The 20,988-nt window shown below is 38.7% G+C and overlaps 1 protein-coding gene across 2 annotated transcripts in view; it reads left to right on the top strand.

Annotated features, from left to right (window-relative positions):
- Positions 1 to 20,988, top strand: part of OCP3 (overexpressor of cationic peroxidase 3) — a 30,683-nt gene that overhangs the window by 4,624 nt on the left and 5,071 nt on the right. For both annotated transcript variants that reach the window (XM_077370252.1, XM_077370250.1), the window contains exons 2-3: positions 19,843 to 20,184; positions 20,279 to 20,590. In XM_077370252.1, the coding sequence (XP_077226367.1) occupies positions 19,843 to 20,184; positions 20,279 to 20,590 (654 nt within the window). The remainder of the gene's footprint in view (positions 1 to 19,842; positions 20,185 to 20,278; positions 20,591 to 20,988) is intronic.

The following is a 20,988-nucleotide window of genomic DNA, read 5'->3' as shown; positions in this document are numbered from 1 at the left end:
GATTCTGGAAAATTTTCAAATCATGGCAATTTATAGGACCTCGTGAATTTTATATACCCAAGCCACTCTATAAATCATGATAATCTTGGCAATTTTACAGAACACAATGATTTTATAAATCAATGCCATTTCTCAGAACATGACAATATCAATAATATTTCCAGGACAAAACAAAAGGATGAAGAGGATAAATTTTGGCTGAAAGCTTCTCCTATAAGACATATGCAATTGTTAAGATTGATGATCAACAAAACAAGCATGGATAATTTGTGTCAGTGTAGTCTCTCTTCTTTTCCTAAAAACAAACTGGGTGACAGCTGTGCTAATGATCAAGAGCCTTACTAATTATCTCTGTTTTAACATCAACATCATTAATTCTATACCCTAACTGGTTGCTTGAAATATTTTTCATGGTTATATAAGAAAGTATAAATTCAATACTGCCAATAAAATCATAGTATATTAACTATTTTTCTTTACTAAAAACGACAAAACTCGGTATTTGTGTAACCTGATGAAGATATTTTTTATCGGTAAAATAAATGAATAAGAAATGATATCAGTACCATTATACACTTGTAACCTTGTCTTATTTCTCATTACTAAAAGAAAATGATCTGCCAAAACTACTTAATGCAATCCAAAAAAAAACTGAAGTTGTAGTAAATAGCACATGTAACCTGAATAGAACACATAATAAATCTTGTATACCTAAAAAATCCATGGAAGCAGGATTCTTCCCTGGGAGCCTTCGATTCCCGCTTTCAATTCCCGTTTCAATTCCCGCTCTGGCAACCTTGAGTAGGATTTTTTCCTGGGAGCCTTCGATTCCTGCTTTCAATTCCCGCTTTCGATTCCTGCTCTGGCAACCTTGAAAAAAACTCCAAATCCTGACAATAAAATATTCTGAACACTAAACTATGCTAAGATCTAATTAACACATACACACACACATGCGCGCGCACACACACAGACACAGACACACACTCACACAGACAGACATACACAAACACACATACATACATACATACATACACACATGTTACTGCCCTGTTTGGGCATAAAGAAAACACTAAGTTGCTGCCCCCATTTGGGGCAGAAAAATATTCACACACAACACTAAGTTGCTGCCCTATTTCAGGGCACAAAAATATATACATATAAAACACTATTACTGCCCTGTTTGGGCACAAAGAAAACACTAAGTTGCTGCCCTATTTCACAGGAATACATACATATCTCACTAAGATGGCGCCCAGTTTGGAGTACCAAAAGCATTCACTAGAACACATAACTGCTGCCCAGTTTTTGGGGCATAAATTACATACTCATAAAATATCACTGCTGCCCTGTTTTTGGGCAGAAAAATATATACATATGAAACACTATTGCTGTCCTATTCTTGGGCATAAAATACATGCGGATACTAAGTCTCACACATCCAACTTTAAAACTGACGAGGACAACAAATACGAAAATCATTTGGTTCATTTAAAAACATTTAGTTGATGAAAATGATAGATAAGTATACAAAGAATCATCGTATTCTATTAAGTACAGAGGACTAACAAGAAGAATGACTTGGTACACAAAATCATTTGATCCTTTTAAGTGCATAGAACTGACGGAAGTGAAGAATCGGATGGGAGAGATGGCTGAACATATCAATGATGTTAGATTTGCCGGTCAAGAGATTTAATGGATACGAAGTGAAAAAGGTAATCGGCAATGGAGGTCTTTAGAGGTATAAAAGGTTTGGAAAAAAGCCAATAAAGATGGTAATTGGGGTAATGGAATTAATGGCCATGGGGATGAAAATCTGAAATTGAATAAGAAGAATCTTGAATTGTCCCAGGCAATGAAGTTGCAAGTGTGGTCGATGATGAAGAGTGGAAATCAAGGGGCTTCAAAGAAGGAATCGTCCAATTGATCTAAAGGTGAATACCACCAAAAGATAAAAAAAAAATCTCCAATCAAAACATTACCAGATCAGCAGTTAGTAGTAACCACACCCAAACCTAAAGGGGTCTGAATGTAAAGAAATGATATATATATATATTTTTGAAACGGAAAAGAAATGATATTATTCTTATAGCATGGAGTCACAATGGGTATTGATAGCAGTATACTATAAAAGAAGGGTAGCTAATATCAGGAATTTATTAAAGATAAAATTATCCACCCAGTTCACCACAGGAGCAACTTATCCTAGGATTTCTATCCCAGTGGAGAACAACAACAGCAACACAACATTTTGAACTAAAAGATCATATATATAGAAAAATTAACAGTGTCACTAATACAACATCAGCACTAACCCCAAGAAACATCTTCTTCCATCTATGTTTCTTCTATGTGAACTGAGCAACCTATTTATTTTACCCAAATAAAATTCGATAGGACTCTCAAAGACTATGACAGAGCATCACTGCAGTGCATAAATATCAATTTCAAAAACAATATACTCAAATTTTAGGCATTGTCAAACTGATAACCTGAAGTTACACATATCCAAAATTAATACCATGCTTTGATAATCGTACTAACTCGACTTTTCCTTTTATTTTAAGAGGGCTTCCAAGAGATCTTCGTTCCGTAACTTTTCCCAACCACCTCCAAACATATTCTCTTTAGATTATCCAACTTTAAATATGAAGTAGTTTACTTTGAACAAACAGTGGAAGATAAAAATATAAGTCCAAAGGACATGTATATAATTGACTCAGGAGTGATGGAAATACCCCTGATTAACTGTTTTTGGTACACTAATAGTTGAGATACTTTACTGTATAATGAAATGCCAAATTATTTTTGAGGAAAACCCAATACTTATGATCTATGAAGCACGGGTACGGGTACGGGGTGCGGGTACGTGATTTGCCAAAAAAACTGGGTGCGGGTACGTTCGGGTACGCTGAATATAATAATATATTTTAATATTTTATTATATATTTATAAAAATTAAAAAAAATAATTGTAGAGCAATCAAATAACAATAACATCACCAAAATGGAAAATTCTAATATTACTCTTCATTTCATAAGTGATTGAGTTCCATATTTCAGAACATGAGGCATCAATACATCATTCATTAGAAAAAAGAGTCTGTCACCAGTGTGTTGACCAGTGCCTGACAAGATGAATAATTTTTAGAGACCAAATTATGAGATTTTTTTTACCGGACTTTTGGGATTTAATAATGTTTGGACACGATAGATTTTATGAATTTTTAAAATTTGAAAAATACCCCACCGTTTGGAAGTTAAGAAAGTTAAAATTTTGACCCGACCATTTTTCTTTGAATTTTGTACTAGAACTGGAGAGTTGACTTTTTTTCCTTTTATATTTGGGTGTTGAAACTATTTTTAGTAAATCCAAAAGGGGGGTATTTCGTTATTTACATGTAAATCTTAAGTAAATGGACATTTACTTAAATGGTTTACATGTAAATACCGAGTACAGGAAAGTAGAGAGAAGTACAGGAGAGGAAAGAGAAGCAGCAGGAAGAAGCGGGACGTGTCGGGTACGCGTGGTGCGCACCCGACACGCACCCAACCACCAAAACTATTTTTTTAAAAAAAAATGGGGTACGTACCCCGGACGTACCCGGGGCGTACCCGGACGTACCCGGACCCCATACGTGTCGGGTGCGAGTGCGGGAGCCCCGGGAGAGTACCCGTGCTTCCTAGCTTATGATGCTCAATGCTATGTAAATGGGACAATGGGACTTATCATTCACTCTACTACAATAATCAATAAGCCAACATCTATATACTACATCAACATGACTTAAAGCATTAGCTGATTATAACCAACATAAATCCGGCCATCCTTTTTTCTTGTGTGTGGTGCTTATCAAGACAACATGAAAATGAAATTTCCAGTTAAAATTCCAGTCAAAATCCTTTTTTCTTTTTTTTAACAACTCTACCTAAAACACAAGTGACTCAAAGAAATCCTCTGATTCCCATCCTTACTATTACTTTCAGACATGTCATCAAAAATGAACTAAACATTGAGGTGTTGGAAACTAACTAAGAAGAGCTAAAAAAAAATTGGAAAGGAAAACAAGCCCCAACTGTCACGAATTACAAGCAAGGGATCTAGGGCCAAAAGAGAGATGAAATTTTTTATTATTCTCTATGAAATGCTTGCACAACCTTTTCATCAAATCAACTTTTTCTATTTTAAAGCTAGTTGAGAATATCAATTTGCCCAAAAATCAGGGCATCTGAAGAAAATCTTTATTATACAGAGAACATATAAGATGAACTAAATAAATAAATAAAAACTTGCAGATAAAGCAAGTGTTTGAGTAGAATTACTCTTTAACCTGTATATCTCATGGATATTATGACTTGTATAAAGAACATGATAAATTACTCGTTAACAGATGCAATATATCCCAAACTATTATAAAACCTTACCAAGAAGAGTAAGCGAGTATAAGGGATATAAACCTCATAAACACAAGAAAAATGTAGTTCAGCTCAAAAGTACTATACCCAAGCAATTAAAATCCACCTCATTTATATACCGAGAACCGCACAGTTTGTAAATCACAAGAGGCAAATACTAATACTAGTGAAATATTACAAGCATCATGCGAACATAAAAATTTTTACGAATAAGTGACTACACCTTAGAAACATATAATTCATTTTTTTTTTACTGAATGAAAACAGATAACAGTTTTAAATAATATATTATAAGAAATATGTGAAGTGAATCATTAACAATTATGCTAAACTCAACTTTGGAAAGCTTGAATCCACTATTTATAAAATTACATTTTCATTTTGTCACACTTCTCAAAAGAACAAAATCAGCACAATTCATAAGAATCGTATACGATTAATAAACTTGAATCCTTGTTCATCATTATTTTATCAGTATAAACACAATTGAGATCCATAAAAAAAAACTTGCAAAACAATCTATCTATTTATTTTTTTAAAAAATCAATGAAAGATATTGTAGTGACTAATCAGCAAGAAAACTGCTGCAGATCATCAGTAAATTATCTCAAATTCCAAATAAACTCTTAACCGAACATCATCAAGTGATCTTCAGAGGAATTGCTACTAATCATAACTAAATAACAACATCAAATAGGATCTAAAAAAGAGAAAATGACAATTGCCTTTTCTTTCGCTTTTTCTTATTTAGCCACAAAAAAAAAATAAAAAAAAAAAAAAAAAAAAATATATATATATATATATATATATATATATATATATGAGGAATAAGATTGTGCGGTCGACCGCACCTAAGCTTAGGTGCGGTCGAGGGCCCAAACACATGGGTCCCACATTTTTTGTGCTGATCAAAACCATTCATTTGCAAGGCCCCATCATAGATAGGGTGTGTACAAAAAATCAGGTCCATTGGATCATCCTAACCCCTCCGAAAGTGGAGGGCAAAAATGGGCATATTTGTGGCAAACGGTGTCTGTCCATTTTTCCCTCAACTTTTGGATGGGTTAGGATGATCCTATGGAGCTGATTTTTTGTACATACCCCATCTATGTAAGAGCTTTTCAGATGAATGCTTTTGATCATCCTAACAAAGTGGGCCCACATGAGTTTGGGGCCCTCGACTGCACCTAAGCTTGGTGCGGTCGACCACACACTCCTTTTCCTCTCTCTCTCTCTCTATATATATATATATATATATAAACCCGTGCGATACACGGGCCGAGAAAGAACTGTACAGACCGCATCATAGGTTGATCCAAACCGTCCATGTGATGGAACACAACATCAATAGGCTGTCCCCGTAAATTCATTTCCATAGGCTGATCCTAGCCCTCCAATCTATAGAGGTTTCCATCGTATGTTGTTCCTCTTCAGGTGCACATAATTCGTAAATATTTTGCAAGGGTGCGGGATTCGTAATATCCCCAAAAATTTCATAAGGAAAAGTCGTTTCTTCATAATTGTCATATTTTGATACCTCTTCTCTGTAGTTTTTTCCGTAATTGTCATACACAGGTACCCGTTGTCCGTAATGTTCCTCCAAAACTTTAATACGTTATGATTATTATTGCCAGCTTTTTTCGGTACTTATTATTTCTAGCCACCTTTAGAGAAATAGTATTTCCGTGAAGTTTTTCACCATGGGTGAGACGTAGCCTTCGGAGAAGGTGGCTAGCAAATTGGAAAAACTTTTCCAAAATTCTTTTCCTGGAAAAGAAGAATGACATTTTGTAATCCTACAGGCTATATATGATTGTGAGCGGCCCCTCATATAAGCTTATATGAGGTGACTGCTAAAAACATGGTGGGCCCATATTTTTGGGGTGATCCGAGCCGGTCATTTGATAGGCCCTGACGTAGATAGGGGGTGCCCAAAAAATCAGCTCCATAGGATCATCCCAACCCTACTAACTGTGGAGGTGAAAGAGGGGGAAATGGGTGGTTATAAATTTGCCCACTTACCCGTCCATTTTCCCCTCTTTCACCTTCACAGTACGAAGGGTTGAGATGATCCTATGGAGCTGATTTTTTGGGCACCCCTTATCTACGTCAGGGCCTATCAAATGACCGGTTCGGATCACCCAAAAAATGTGTGCTCACCATGTTTTTAGCCGTCACCTCATATAAGCTTATATGAGGGACCGCTCACAATCACTTTCCCCATATATATATATATATATATATATATATATATATATATATATATATATAACCCCTCCATTTGTGGAGGACAAAAATGGGGCAGATTTGTGTCTGTCCATTTTTGTCCTCCATAAATGGAGGGGTTAGGATGATCCTATGGAGCTGATTTTTGGTACACCCCCCATCTATGTAAGGGACTTTCAAATGAATGGTTTGGATCATCCTAACAAAGTGGGCCCCCATGTGATTGGGCAAGCTAGCTCACCATAAGTTTGGTGAGCTTAAGCTCACCAACAGTTTCCTCATATGTATCCAAACCATTCATTTGAAAGTCCCTTACATAGATGGGGGGTGTACCAAAAATCAGCTCCATAGGATCATCCTAACCCCTCCATTTGTGGAGGACAAAAATGGGGCAGATTTGTGTCTGTCCATTTTTGTCCTCCACAAATGGAGGGGTTAGGATGATCCTATGGAGCTGATTTTTGGTACACCCCCCCATCTATGTAAGGGACTTTCAAATGAATGGTTTGGATCATCCTAACAAAGTGGGCCCCCATGTGATTGGGCAAGCTAGCTTAAGCTCACCAAACTTATGGTGAGCTAGCTTGCCCAATCACATGGGTCCCACATTTTGGGGAGTGATCCAAACCATTCATTTGCAAGGCCTTATCATAGATAGGGGGTGTACCAAAAATCAGCTCCATAGGATCATCCTAACCCCTCCATTTGTGGAGGACAAAAATGGGGCAGATTTGTGTCTGTCCATTTTTGTCCTCCACAAATGGAGGGGTTAGGATGATCCTATGGAGCTGATTTTTGGTACACCCCCCATCTATGTAAGGGACTTTCAAATGAATGGTTTGGATCATCCTAACAAAGTGGGCCCCCATGTGATTGGGCAAGCTAGCTCACCATAAGTTTGGTGAGCTTAAGCTCACCAACAGTTTTCTCTCTCTCTCTCTCTCTCTCTCTCTCTATATATATATATATATATATATATATATATATATATATATATATATATATATATATATATATATATATATATACACACACACTAACCTGAAGCAAAGACTCTGTTTTTGCCTGTTCTTTCCTTTGCCTTTAACTCACCGAAATGTCGAGAAGATGAAAATCGATTTCTCAAATAAAACTACTAACAAAGCCACTGATTCTCATTTCTCTCCTTCAAAGAACGTCAACTATGACAATGGAAAAGTCGGATCTAAGGTCTTAAAATTTAAATCCATGCTTTAAGCTTTAAATCTAAGGTAGAAGACTTCTGATCTAGGCTAATGGAGCTCGAATCCCGAATTTCTAAGGTTTCTCAGATTACAAGTAAGGTTTGAGTCTTGAATTCAAGGTTTGAAGTTATAGAACTAGGGTTTCAGCAACACATTTGAAGTTTTAAGGTGAAAAATAGCAGATTTAGGCCTTTTAGAAATTTTGAGCTTGGATTTGGTGAAGAAAAAGAAGAAGGAATTGATGGCTTAAAGAAAGAACAAAGGAGAAAACAGCAGGTATGTGCTGGACAGAGCCTTACCGAAGCTTGGAATAACGGCCGGAGTCCAGTTAAATTCTAACCAGAGAAGAGAGTGTTTTGGCCGGAATAGGAGCAAAGAGCTAGGGTTTGGATCGAATTTTCTCTTCTCTGATTTTAGCTTTGCTAGGGTTTTCTTTCTGAAACGATGGAGAGCCTCTAATTTCTTCTTAGCTTAAGAAAGATGCTTTAGCTTCTATTTATAGGCCCAAGGTATAATTTTACCCCCTATTATGTTATGAGACACCCCCTTTTAATTAGTTCTTGCTTCGTTTCGTTAATAACGGGTGATCTCGTGAAAATTGCTTAGTAAAATTTAAGAACATAAGTTCAGACCCTCTTAGTTGTCCAAGAACAACCCTTTACTACAAATTACTCTAACTAACCACCCCCTAAACAGGATAAACTACTCCCCTCTTCTACACTATACTACAAACTACGCTCATCCTATTAAGCAATTCCCGTCCGATTCTTCTGAAATTTTACGGGGACCTACTTGGGATTCCCTACCTTAAGGCAAAGCTTGGGACTCTAGTTTACCTATTTAAAGGGTTTTTAATCAAACCAAGTTATTTGGGGTTCGGTCAAAATGGGGTGTCTACAGTTCTCAAGAAACTTAATTCCTTGATGAGCGGCTCGCATTTCTACTTCCCTTGAATCAGCAATCCTGCAAAGGCCAACTTAAGTATTCCGTTTTCGTCTCTTAACTCTACCAATTCCAAAAGGTCCTGGATTTCCCATGCTGAATCTATCACAGTTCAATTTTAGAAAACCTGGGGCAGGAGGCCCTCCATTCCTCCACAATCACGACAGTAAAATAAGTAGATGATGAAGAGGTGGACTCATCGACTTTAAGAGAGGCCATTTACTGAGAACTAGTCTCCACGTGATCCATAAGGAAGAGCAAACGCCAAACAACAACAACAACAACAACAACCAACAACAAGAGGATCACCAACAACAGCAAAAACCAATAATGGCAAAGATAGCTAACATCCAACAACCGCCAAGAAGCCACCAACTGGTCAACCACGACAAAGGCATCAACAACCACCAACAACAATAACGTCATAAATCTGCCAACAGCTTCCACGAACCATTCACCAACAAGATTCCATAAATTTGGAATCCCACCGACAACCAAGTACCACCAATAACAACCACCAACAATTACCAACAGCAATCACCAACAATCACCAAGAACAACCACCAAACCGAGTACACAATCACCATCACCAACCAAATACCACCAATAACAACCACCAACAAGTACCAAGAACAATCACGAACAATCACCAATAACCACCACCAACAATCACCATAAGCACAACTAGCGCACCACCAAAGTCCCAACATACACCGGGAAACACATCAATATGGGGTTCCTGGAGACACAGCACATCTAGAACACCACATACACATAGTAGAAATGAAGGAGGATCATCAACCGACGTCCCAGAACCAATAACGGGTTGAGAGGAGAGGGAAAAAAGGGTTGAGATCATAAAAAAAAAGGGATTAGGGACTGAAGTGAGAGATTTTCAAATGTAATAGTAGGGTTAGAACTCAATGAGAATAGAAAAGAGATTTGGGATTAAGAGGGGGTTAAGGTTAGGATAAGGGGAAATTACATTTAAGGCTTCTAGGATTAGGTTTTGGGGAGGCAAGAAGGAGGGATAGGGTGGGAAAGGGGTGAAAATATGGGAAAGGGGTGGGTGTTTGGGCTTTTTTTTTTTTTTTGGGGGGGGGGGGGGGGGTTATGTGTCTAATGGAAGGGGGGACTAGGGTTAGAGAATGAGATAGGCGACAGCTAGGGTAGGGGTGAAAAACCCAAATATTGAGGCTTTAGGGTCGCGGCGGCTAGGGTACCATGTTATCTTCTCCATTTGATGAGGAGAGAAGAGTAGTAGAGAAGAGAGGAGAGGAGAAGAGATAGTGGAAAAGGGTGCGAGAGAGTTGTTATCTCCTAGAAAGCACGGGTACTCTCCCGGGCCTCCCGTACCCGACACGTATGGGGTGCTGGTACGTTCGGGTACGCCTTGGGTACGTCCCGGGTACGTACCCACATAATTAAAAAAATAAAAAAGCCTTTTTCTTGTACTGGGTGCGTGTCAGGTGCGTTAGGGGTGCGCACCCACACGTATCCGACACGTCCTGCTTCTCTTACCTGGTTTGTAAACCCTTCCTGCTTCTTCTCTCTCATTTCATGTGCTTAGTATTTACATGTAAACCATTTAAGTAAATGTCCATTTACTTAAGATTTACATGTAAATAACGGAATACCCCTCATTTGGATTTATTAACAATAGTTTCAAGACCCAAATCTGAAAGGAAAAAAAGTCAACTGTCCTGTTCTAGTACAAAATTTGCAAAAAAATGGTCGGGTCAAAATTTAAACTTTCTTAACTTCCAAATGATGGGGTATTTTTCAAATTTTAAAAATTCATAAAATCTATCATGTCCAAACATTATTAAATCCCAAAAGTTTGGTAAAAGAAATCTCATAATTTGGTCTCTAAAAATTATTTATCTTGTCAGGCACTGGTCAACACACTCGCGATAGACTTTTTTTCAAATGAATGATGTATTATGCCTCATGTTATGAAATATGGAACTTAATCACTTATGAAATGAAGAGTAATATTAGAATTTTCAACTTAATCACTTATGAAATGAAGAGTAATATTAGAATTTTCCATTTTGGTGATGTTATTGTTATTTGATTGCTCTCCAATTACTTTTTTTTTAATTTTTATAAATATATAATAAAATATTAAAATTTATTATTATATTCGGCGTACCCGAACGTACCTGCACCCGGTTTTTTTGGAAAATCACGTACCCACGTATCTGTGTCGTGTCGTACTCGCACCCCGTACCCCGTACCCGTGCTTCATAGGTTATCTCTCACCCACGCCGAAATTCTCTTTTATTATGTGTGTGGAATAGGATTACATAGAAAGACAAGAATACCCCCACTTAAGTGGGGTAGCCAATACGCCCACTTTAACAGCGTCTAACATTGACTCAAAGATATAATCTTAGGAAGCATAATTTTCAGGCGCTCTTCTAGGACTTTTGCTAGAACCTTATAAAGACAACCAACCAAGCTTCTGGGGCGAAAGTTGGCTAATATTTGCAGCACCTCTAACTTTGGGAATCAGAGCCATGAAAGTTGCACTAGTTCCCATGTCTAACTCCAATCCTTCACAGAACTCTGAAAAGAACTTAAGAAGTCCTCTTTAACATACCCTCAACAATTTTGAAAATATGCGAGACAAAAACTATCAGGCTAGGACCTTTATCTTTCCCCAAAGAGAAAATCCCATTCTCTATTTTTCTATTTCCTCATCTGAAAAAGGATTTTCCAAATTCTTTTTTTCCTCTAAAAAGGATTTTCTAGATTCCTTTTTTCCTCCCCCTTGTCTTCCAAACTCCACCTCCTCAGGAACTGGGCAGATGATCCTCTCTGATGAGTATAACTCCTATAAAACTCAATTGTTTCCTTAGTAATATTATCAGACAACACCCAGTTTACTTGCAGGACATCAATTCGATCACCCCCCCTCTTCGCGCCGGCGATGCCATGAAAATAAGCTGTATTTCTATCTCCCTCTTTTAGCCACGTAACTCTCACTTTTGCCTCCAAGATATTTCTTCCTGCAATAGGATCCAATTATATTCCTCTTTTAGTTTTCCCACCTCTTCCATTTCCTCCTCACAGGCCATTCTTCTCTCTTCCTTTCTTGCGATTTCTTTGATCCTGGAAATTAGCCACCCCTTTCTTTCTAAGCTTTTCTTTTTTCTTTCGCACTCCCATTGTAACTTTTTCTTTACATACTGTAGTTTCGAGCCATTAACAACATATGCCGGTCCGATCGCCTTGTGTTTGCACCGCCACTTTCCAAACCTCCATTTTGGGGGATTCCAACCAAGCTATTTCAAATTTGAAAGGAGTAGGGCCCCATGACTCCAATCTTGGTTCTAAAAACAGTGGTCAATGATCAGAAATGGTGTGAAGAATAGCTTTTTGACATATGTCAGGGAAACAAGCAATCCTACGAGGGCATATGAGGAAGCGATCAATCCTACTACAACTAGCATTTCTACTCTTAAGTAAATCAATCAACTCATGTGAGCCAATAAAGTTGGCAAAGGTACCCATTCGCTCCTTTACCAGTCAGATTTCATTGAAGTCTTCCCCAATGCACCACGGATTTGTTGATCTCGAACTCATTTCCTCCAATTCCTCCCATAATAAACATTTCTCTTCCCTTAAAACTCGGCCATAAACTCGAGAATAAGTTCACATCAAATTGCCACTTAAGTTTCTTAGAACAACTGACACTGAGAATCTTCCAACCCATGTATTGACAAGTTCCAGCTTGGCTACATCCCAAGCAACTAATATCCCTCCTGATGCACCCTCTGCATTCCGAGAGGCAAAATCCCTGTGGTTTCGCACTCCCAGAGTTTTGATCGCTACTATATTAACCACTGACCACTTTGTTTCTTGGATACACAAGATGTCTGGCTTGTGTTTACTCAATAATTCTTTTATCGGGGCCTTTTTTTTTCCAGGGAGCCCAGCTCATTTATATTCTAGGAGAGAATCTTGATGGATAACAATGATGATTAGTTCCTTTCCCCTTGGAGATGCTTCTCCCTCCCATTCCTTCCCCCTACTTTTTAGGTTTCTTTGTGTTGAACCTTCATAGTTGATTCTCGACTATAATCTAGACAACTCTCTTAGCTTCTTCTTTGTTGCTTCCAAATTTGAGAAGTCTTGTTGCTCTCTCAACTGGAACTCCCTAGCTTCCGCCAGCCCCTCCTCTAGACCCACAAAAGCTAGGCCCAAAATTTTGCTAGTTGCCATTACATGGCTCACAAAAATCTCAATAATGTCCCCTTCCGGGCCTTGCCACACTAGTGGTTCAATAGCTTCCTCGGCCTGTAGCACTATTGCCATTTCATCATAACCCTTTGCCTCTACTGAGATCCCCCTCAATGTTCTTTTCTTATAACTCTCAAACATGCAAAATCTCTTTCTGTGAAGACTCAGCAAACCAAGGGTTTGGATCTCATGACTAAGTTTTGCCGGGCTGATTTCCAAAGTCTCCAAACTTGTGTCTATCCTTGAACCCTGCAGATCATCAAAGAAAGGACAAAATCCAAGAGAAATTTCACAAGGGATAAAGATGTCCGCACCTAGGCAAAGGTATTAGGAGACCGTTGGAAGAAGGTTCTCTCCTAAGTCTCCTACAGCCTTTTTCCCGGATACTCGAACTTCTTCATTATAAATAGCGCTTGAGCTAGAGCATTCCTCACTCCCCTCCAATCAGATTCGCCGAACTTCACTGATCAAATCTTCTGAAAAGGGAGCCATACCAATCTGAAAGCTTTAGCCCAACTTGCACATGAACTCTCAAAATCCACCGAGAAGGATTTTTGCCAAGAATAGCTTACATGATGGCTATCCAGATGTGTTGGGCTAAGGTCCATGGTGAAGATCTTCACACTTCTCTATTGTGTTAGAGAGACACCTTCGTTTAGGAACTCGCCGTCGTTGAAGTGAGTTATCTGTTTCCCGAACTTGATAATGGAGAAATGGGTCCACACACCTTCCTTGTTATGCCCAAGGTAAAAACCGATAGTCCAGGGACCTTCATGGGTTCGAATCGAGATATCCACAACAGTCCAGGACCACCAGGAAATTCGCACCCCTCCCAATACCTGAAAAGTCGAGGTTTATAGTTTTTCGTTTTGTCTTATGGATAAAGGACTCCTGCCCAAAGCTACCCTTTTCTCAAAAGTCAGGTGTCCTTGAGGAAGTTTTTGTGTTTTTCTTTTCAGAGATAAGGCTAGCCCGAGCTGCCCGACTACTCAATGCTTCTGACGAGAAAGTGACAGAATCACTCGACGGCGCATAGTATGCTTCCAATTTGAATTTCAAAATGATCTTGCACCAGGGTGCTATCTTGTGCCGACACACTACCATGCACCGACACGCGATCGTGCTCCAACGTCGGGTTCTCGAACCCTCCTCCATCGACTTCCACCTCCAAATTGTCAAATGAAGCATCCCTAGAAACTTTTTCCTCTAAATCCACTTTTTTTTTCTGATGGCCAGGTGACGTTGGAGGGCGCTTACTCGATTTTACCATCTCTATCAAGAAGAGCTCTTCATCAATCATTCATTGAACTTTCATCTTTACTGGGGCTTCCTCATACGTCATCAGCAAAACCTTTCCTTACTTATCCTTGGCTCATCTCACACGACTCATCGGTAGCCAGAACTCTTTCGACTTTACTACCCACCGCTCTGAAGTTCTCGGCATACCACGTGTGAGCCAGGATTCATCTAGCACTCCACCATGAAGCAGAGAGCAAATCCTTAAACTTCACAAACCACCACTCCATTTCTAAAAATGGAGAGTCCCAGCTCCGGGGCCATCTATTCTTCAGAGCCTCATTGTCTCCTTAGGCGGTGGAAAGATCAACACCTCCCATTTTGCGATCTGGTGAATTGAAATCCCCCCCTACAGTTCACTTGAGCCTTCCAGCCAACTATTCAGTGATGAAATGTTTGCCGAGTAGTTCGGTTCGAGTCTCCCCCAGGTACTCATCTTTATTTCTGGGATGGATCTCAGGGCCACAGGATCGGATCCTTCAAACTGAACTGTGATGACATTGCCATAAAAAAGAGGGTTTTCTTTCTCCGCCGGATTATTCTCCTCCAATGAAGGTTCCCGAACTTCCGGATCCTTACCAACGCACTATTCATTGCTGCCTTCTTTAGCAAGCTGGTTTCTCTTTCCTATAGTCTTGTTTTTACTGAGATTTTGATCGAAGCGGGACGAACCGGCATCTGGAACATCTCCAGGCTCCCACTTTCTCGTCCCTTCTCCTAGCGACATTTTTCAGACTTCTCTCCCTCCTGCTTGTGGCTACTGCCCATGTCTGCTCTTGTGATTTTGCTAGTTCTTGTCTTTAAGCAATTCGCCTCTCCCATCCATTGTTTTCATATCTGTTTTTTACTGTCCTTTTGTTCGGATCGCCATCTTCTGCGAGGTTCCGTTTTTTACCCCCATACTTCTCGATCCATCGCTGGTTTCTCCCAAATTGTTAGATCCATCCCTGGTTTCTCCCAAATTGCCAGTTCCATTACTGATTTATTTAAGTTTCCTCTCAATCGACCATTATCACTTTAAAAATTCAAAGGACTTGCGGATACCAGTGACAAGAGGAGCAACAAGACCTATGGAATATCCCGCATCCCTTTGTTTGATTCCAGCTCCAAATCTATCTTCTAAGCTCACTAAAATAAATCCTTTATTAACCCAACACTATTGTTTCATTGTAGGTTGACTACGGACAACATCCCAAAAAAGGGATTTGTTGTTAGTTCCCCGAAAAGTTTAAAGTTTGTGGAGGTGTCAATTCAATAAAAGATCTTAAGGCACATCATGAAATACAAAAGTTGCAAAATTATTCTTAAGAGATTAGTCTTTGGCTAAATTATGAGCAATAGTTCTAGTTTGCATGGAGTGCAAATAATTTATTACCCAAACAAAGAGTGGAACTGAAGGCTTGTTTGATCCCAACTCGAGGAGTATCTCACCAATCTAGAAAGGCTGTCGATGGAGTCAATGCATCAAACTATAAAGACTAAAACTTCTTTATAAAAAAAAGCTCAGTGTTATCGCTGAAATTAGTACAATGTTTCATTCCTTGGAATAGGCATCATTCTCCTTTGTGATTCCTTCCATAGGATTTCTACGTCCACAAGATGATGTTCTCAGCATAACTCTGATGCCAAAATGATGCACGACATTTCTAGAGAAGGGTACACTCGGAGGGTGAGTGTTGGAAGGGCAGGGGATTGGATTCTAGTAGTGAACTACATGGAATCCAATACAAGGATTTCAAGAATCGGTGGTGTACCTAAGTGCTTCAAGTGCTTGGGTTTCGTCCATATAGCGACATAGTGCCCATACCGACGGTATGTGAATTTGGTCGAAGAAGTTGATGAGTTGGCCAAAATGAATGTTCTAGATGAACAACCACCCTCTGAGAACTACAATAATGACGAGGGTGACGAGATCACTTAGAGCGATCATGAGGAGGCGTTAATTATTCAACGTGCTATGAATACAACCAAAATTGAGGAAAAGTCAGACGGGTTGCGGCACCATATTGTCCATACAAGATATACGTCGAATGGCAAGGTATGTGATATCATCATTGACAACGGAAGTTGTGACAACGTAGTGACACAAGATATGCTCGGCAAGCTCAACCTCAAGACCGAGAGGAGGCCTACGCCTTCCAAGCTTGCATGATTCAATAAAGGAAATGAGGTACTTGTTAATCAACGTTGTTTAGTGTAACGACCCAGATTTTTACTGCACGGATCGCTGTGGGCAACAAAACATATTTATTCCTTTAATTACACAGCGGAAGGTTAAAGTACATCCTGAATTTACAAAAATCCCAAGTATGACATTTAAAACCTTTTTACATTTGAGGAGATTGACTAGGTTCATCATTTCCGTATTTCCTCAAGTTGCTTTCACACTTCTCATAACTAACGTTCCTTATTGACAAATACTCCCGCATCCAAATTTCAAATCCTGGTGGGAAAAAGTGGGTTAGGAGAGCAGGTATATAGAAGCTTCGACAAGTAGCTGAAATCAATAATAAGAGACAGTTCTATAAAAATATGCAGTATTTTGTATAGAACATAATATGAGTTTAAAACTAATACTAGTAGGATTTTTTTATAGAAACAATTTAACCGGATAGTAAAACAAACCATTTAAAGCCCAATAATTTCTAACTGTTTCTATTTCTGAAGTTTCTTGTAATGATTCGTCTCACCCTCGTGTTGTCCGTTTTGGACTTAACTCGCTTCTTCTTTTGGGTAAGTCGACGGCTCAGAGGTACAAACACGTCACACGAGAGAGACTATTGCACATTTACCTCTTCCATTTCTTTCATTTCTCATTTTCGTTCAAACTTTTCGTGCATATAAAATCCAACATTTCATTTCATTTTCCAGAATGAAATGCATTTCATCATTTTGAAACAAATATGATTTGATATTTCCCAAATGTTATTTGAATAAAACAACATATAATCATATCCCCATCACTTTCATTGAGAAAAGATACCAGTCGAGTTTAGCTATCACCTGCTTTATCAAACCTGAGAAGTGTGAATTTGAAGATGCTTGACCTTGAAGATGACAACGATAAGGGAGAAGTGATTCTCCTAGCCTTTTCCTTCTTCTCCCTCTCTTCCTCCCTTTTCTTTCTCTCCTTTTCCTCTCTTCTCTTTCTTTTTCTTCCTTTTCTCTTCCTGGCTGCTCTATTTATAGGAAAAACTGAGGGGAATAATAACATGTGAATAGTTTTATGCATAATAACTGTTATTTTTACTGGGTATTACATTTAGTTTCGTTTTCCATTGGTAAATAATATCATGATGATCAATGGTGCCGATGGATGCTTGCCACTTGTTGGGTTGACTGTGGTAATACGATCGAAAAGATATCCATGACGGCTACAAAAACACTTACGCATTTATTAAAGATGGTGTGAAAGTGATTTTGGGTCCAACTAAGATGGAAAGTATTCCTAAGCCTTTAAAAGGGGAGCGAAGAAACTTCCTATCGAGGGCCGAATGTTTTAGAGCAATGGAAAGAAAATAGGGGAGGGAGCAGTAAAAAAATTAAAGAATTGACCAATAAGAATAGGAAGCATGTGAAATTTAAAGGAGACTTTGCTTGGATCGACATGTGGAAGGAGATATTCGCAAGGGACAAATATGACAAGTTACAAGACTAAGCGGATGGACCGTTCTGTGTACTCAAGCGTATTGGTGAGAATGCTTATATGATTGATCTACGTCGTGACATGAGAGTCTCTGCAACTTCTAACGTAGCTAATTTGGAGGCATATCATGGAGATGACATTGATGATCATTTGGCCTCAAGGATGAGTTCTTCTCAACCAGAGGAGTCTGATGCAGCTGCATCTTTTTTTAAGGATGATGATCTTATCCCAGATATCCAGCCAAATAGAGTTAGCATGAGGCCTTCTTCGTTTTATTGGAATAGTTAGCATGATTCTTTTTTTTTAAAGTACCTTATCTCAAAGATTTCGTTGCTTAGTGTTTAACAAAATCCGTTTTTATTGGGATTGGCAAAATCTGTTTTTTATTAGGAGTTTAGAAGTAGTGCTTTCTTTAACAGTTAGGATTCTTAGGATTCTTTTATTTATGGACTCTTGTATCTTTACCATTCAACACAACTCAACAAAACCTTTGTCCCAAACTAGTTGGAGTCGGCTAAATGAATCCTTTAGAAAAAATTCATGAAGAAGGTGAAAGGAATCTACCCAGCTCTAATCCTGGCTCTAGTTGGGTTCGTCAACGTGGATCATTTTCTTCCATTTTATCCTATCCATGGTCATGTTCTCTGTTATGTTCCTAGCTATCAAGTCTTCCTCACTATTTCTACCCAAGTTGTTTTTGGTCTGCCCATACCTCTTTTTACTCCATCAACTTGGCACGAGTCACCTCTTCTCACTGGAGCATCCAAAGGCCTACATTGGATATGTCCAAACTATCTTAAGCAGTGCTCTCTCATCTTCTCCTCAGTTGGTGCCACCCCCACCTTTTTACCAATGTCTTCATTTTTAATTCTATCTAACCTTGTGTGGCCGCGCATCCATCTACATCTCCGCTACTTTTATCTCATGCACATGTTGCTTCTTGGGGGCCCAACATTCTGAGCCGTACAACATGGCTGGCCTCACAACGGTCTTATAAAACGTTTCCTTCAACTTGGTAGGGATTTTATGATCGCACAGAACTCCTGAGGCAAGCTTCCACTCTTATATCTTTACCATTCAAAAAAAGAAAAAAAGACTCTTATATCTTTATAAAAGGAGAAGTGGATGTGATATTGTAGGAGGTTTTCTTGTTGGAGATTTGATGAAAAAGTAAATTATTATTCATTCATCTTTGTTACGGTCTGATGGTACAAATTGTGGATCAAAGTGTGAAAGTTCAGTTTAGGCTTTTGGGTTTGTTCTCCTTCTGCCGCTTTAATAAAGCTAGTCCGGCCTCCCCAAATGGACCACAACTCCAATTAAGGATGATGTGCTTAAACTTTGGAGGGTCCAATGCACTCCAAAGCACTTAAAGAAAGCATACCATACTCTTGATGCAAAGGGCCAGTGCAGTAGAATATGATCGAGGGACTCTTCCTCTCGTCTGCAGAGCATGCATGGCACACCAACTGGGTAATGGTACCGAACTGGTGAAAAAAAAATAAAAAATGGAACCTTCGTGTGAAGAATACTCAATCTTAATTTGTTTAAGTTTTCTTGACTTATTTTTTCTTATTTTCCTACATTTACTGGCAGATTGTTTTGCTAAATGTTATGAAATTCTCGTCCTCATATGTAGCGTTACAAGTTTAATGTCTTCCATGTGATGTGAAATTTCTGATCTCCTTTGCTTGGTCTTCTCCTCTGCTTTATCTCTCATGTAGAAGTATTGAGAGACAATAGATAATTATGACCTACATAGGCTAATTTTGCCCATGCAAATTAGTTGGTTGCTTTGGTATTTCCAAATAATTACCCCAATAGAACTGCTCTCTTCTTGCAGAAATTTCTGCAAAATAATTATGAAGAGGACGATGATGTAAGTGAAGATGATGCTATTGAAGCACTCTTTAGTCAGCTGGAAGAAGATCTTAAAAATGATGACCTGTTAGCTAATGACAGCGATGGTGATATAACGGAGGAAGACCTGGCTAGACTAGAACAAGAGTTGGAGGATGCACTTGGTGATGATGAATTATCACTAGTGTTACGCTCAAATGCAGACAGTATAGAAAGTGATGATGATGATGCCGAAGAAGAAGAAGAAGACAAACCTTTGAAGCTTAAAAATTGGCAACTCCGTAGATTGGCTTCGGCTTTAAAGATTGGTCGACGCAAAACTAGTGTAAGCCACCTTTTATGCAGGGTTGTGAGAATCTGGTTGCCCATAGTACTTTTTTTCCCTGAAAAATGTAACGCTTTCTATTTTTGCTTTGCAGATCAAAAGTCTTGCAGCAGAGCTTGGTCTTGATCGGGCTTTGGTCCTTGAATTGCTTCGTGACCCCCCTCCAAATCTTCTATTGCTGTGTGCTTCTTTACCTGATAAAGTCATCCCGCCATCTTCAGAGCCTGAAACCAAACCTCCTGTGCAACTGGAATCTTCTCCTGTGATGGTAGGTGTTGCAAGACCTGAGCCGCAAGTAAAAGTTCCAGTCCATGTCATGCGAAACAGATGGTCTACCCAAAAAAGACTGAAGAAAGTGCAAATTGAAACCCTTGAAAGAGTTTATGCTCGCACAAAACGCCCCACCGTGAGTGAAGTTTTTTCGTTGTTTGTACGTTATTTGAAATAATAAATGGATTATTCACCTGCTTTTATTTTTCATGGGTTATCTGTGAGCAATAACTTCTCGGTCTCTGTTTTATTAATGAAATCTATTTGCCATTTAAAAAAAATTGTGACCGATAACTTTTCGCATGCAACGAATGGGCAAATATTTTCTGCCAAATTATCTTTTTTTTTTTCCGAATTATAATTTCTGCCAAATTATCTTGCAAAATTTTGATGGAGATATATCCATTTATTGTATATTATGTATAGATTCTTTTTTGTTTTAAATATATTATGTATAAATTCTTATCATTGTAAACTGCACACCAAAGACTGGACAAAATTCCCTTTAATTTCATTTAAAACTGAGGGGATGAT

This window comes from Tasmannia lanceolata, unplaced genomic scaffold (genome assembly GCF_043159265.1).
Source record: "Tasmannia lanceolata isolate RefF3 unplaced genomic scaffold, GAP_Taslan_0.1 ptg000003l, whole genome shotgun sequence".
In the NCBI taxonomy this organism is placed as follows: Eukaryota; Viridiplantae; Streptophyta; class Magnoliopsida; order Canellales; family Winteraceae; genus Tasmannia; species Tasmannia lanceolata.
Note: the sequence above shows the minus strand (reverse complement) of the source record. Positions and strands in the feature narration are given on the sequence as shown.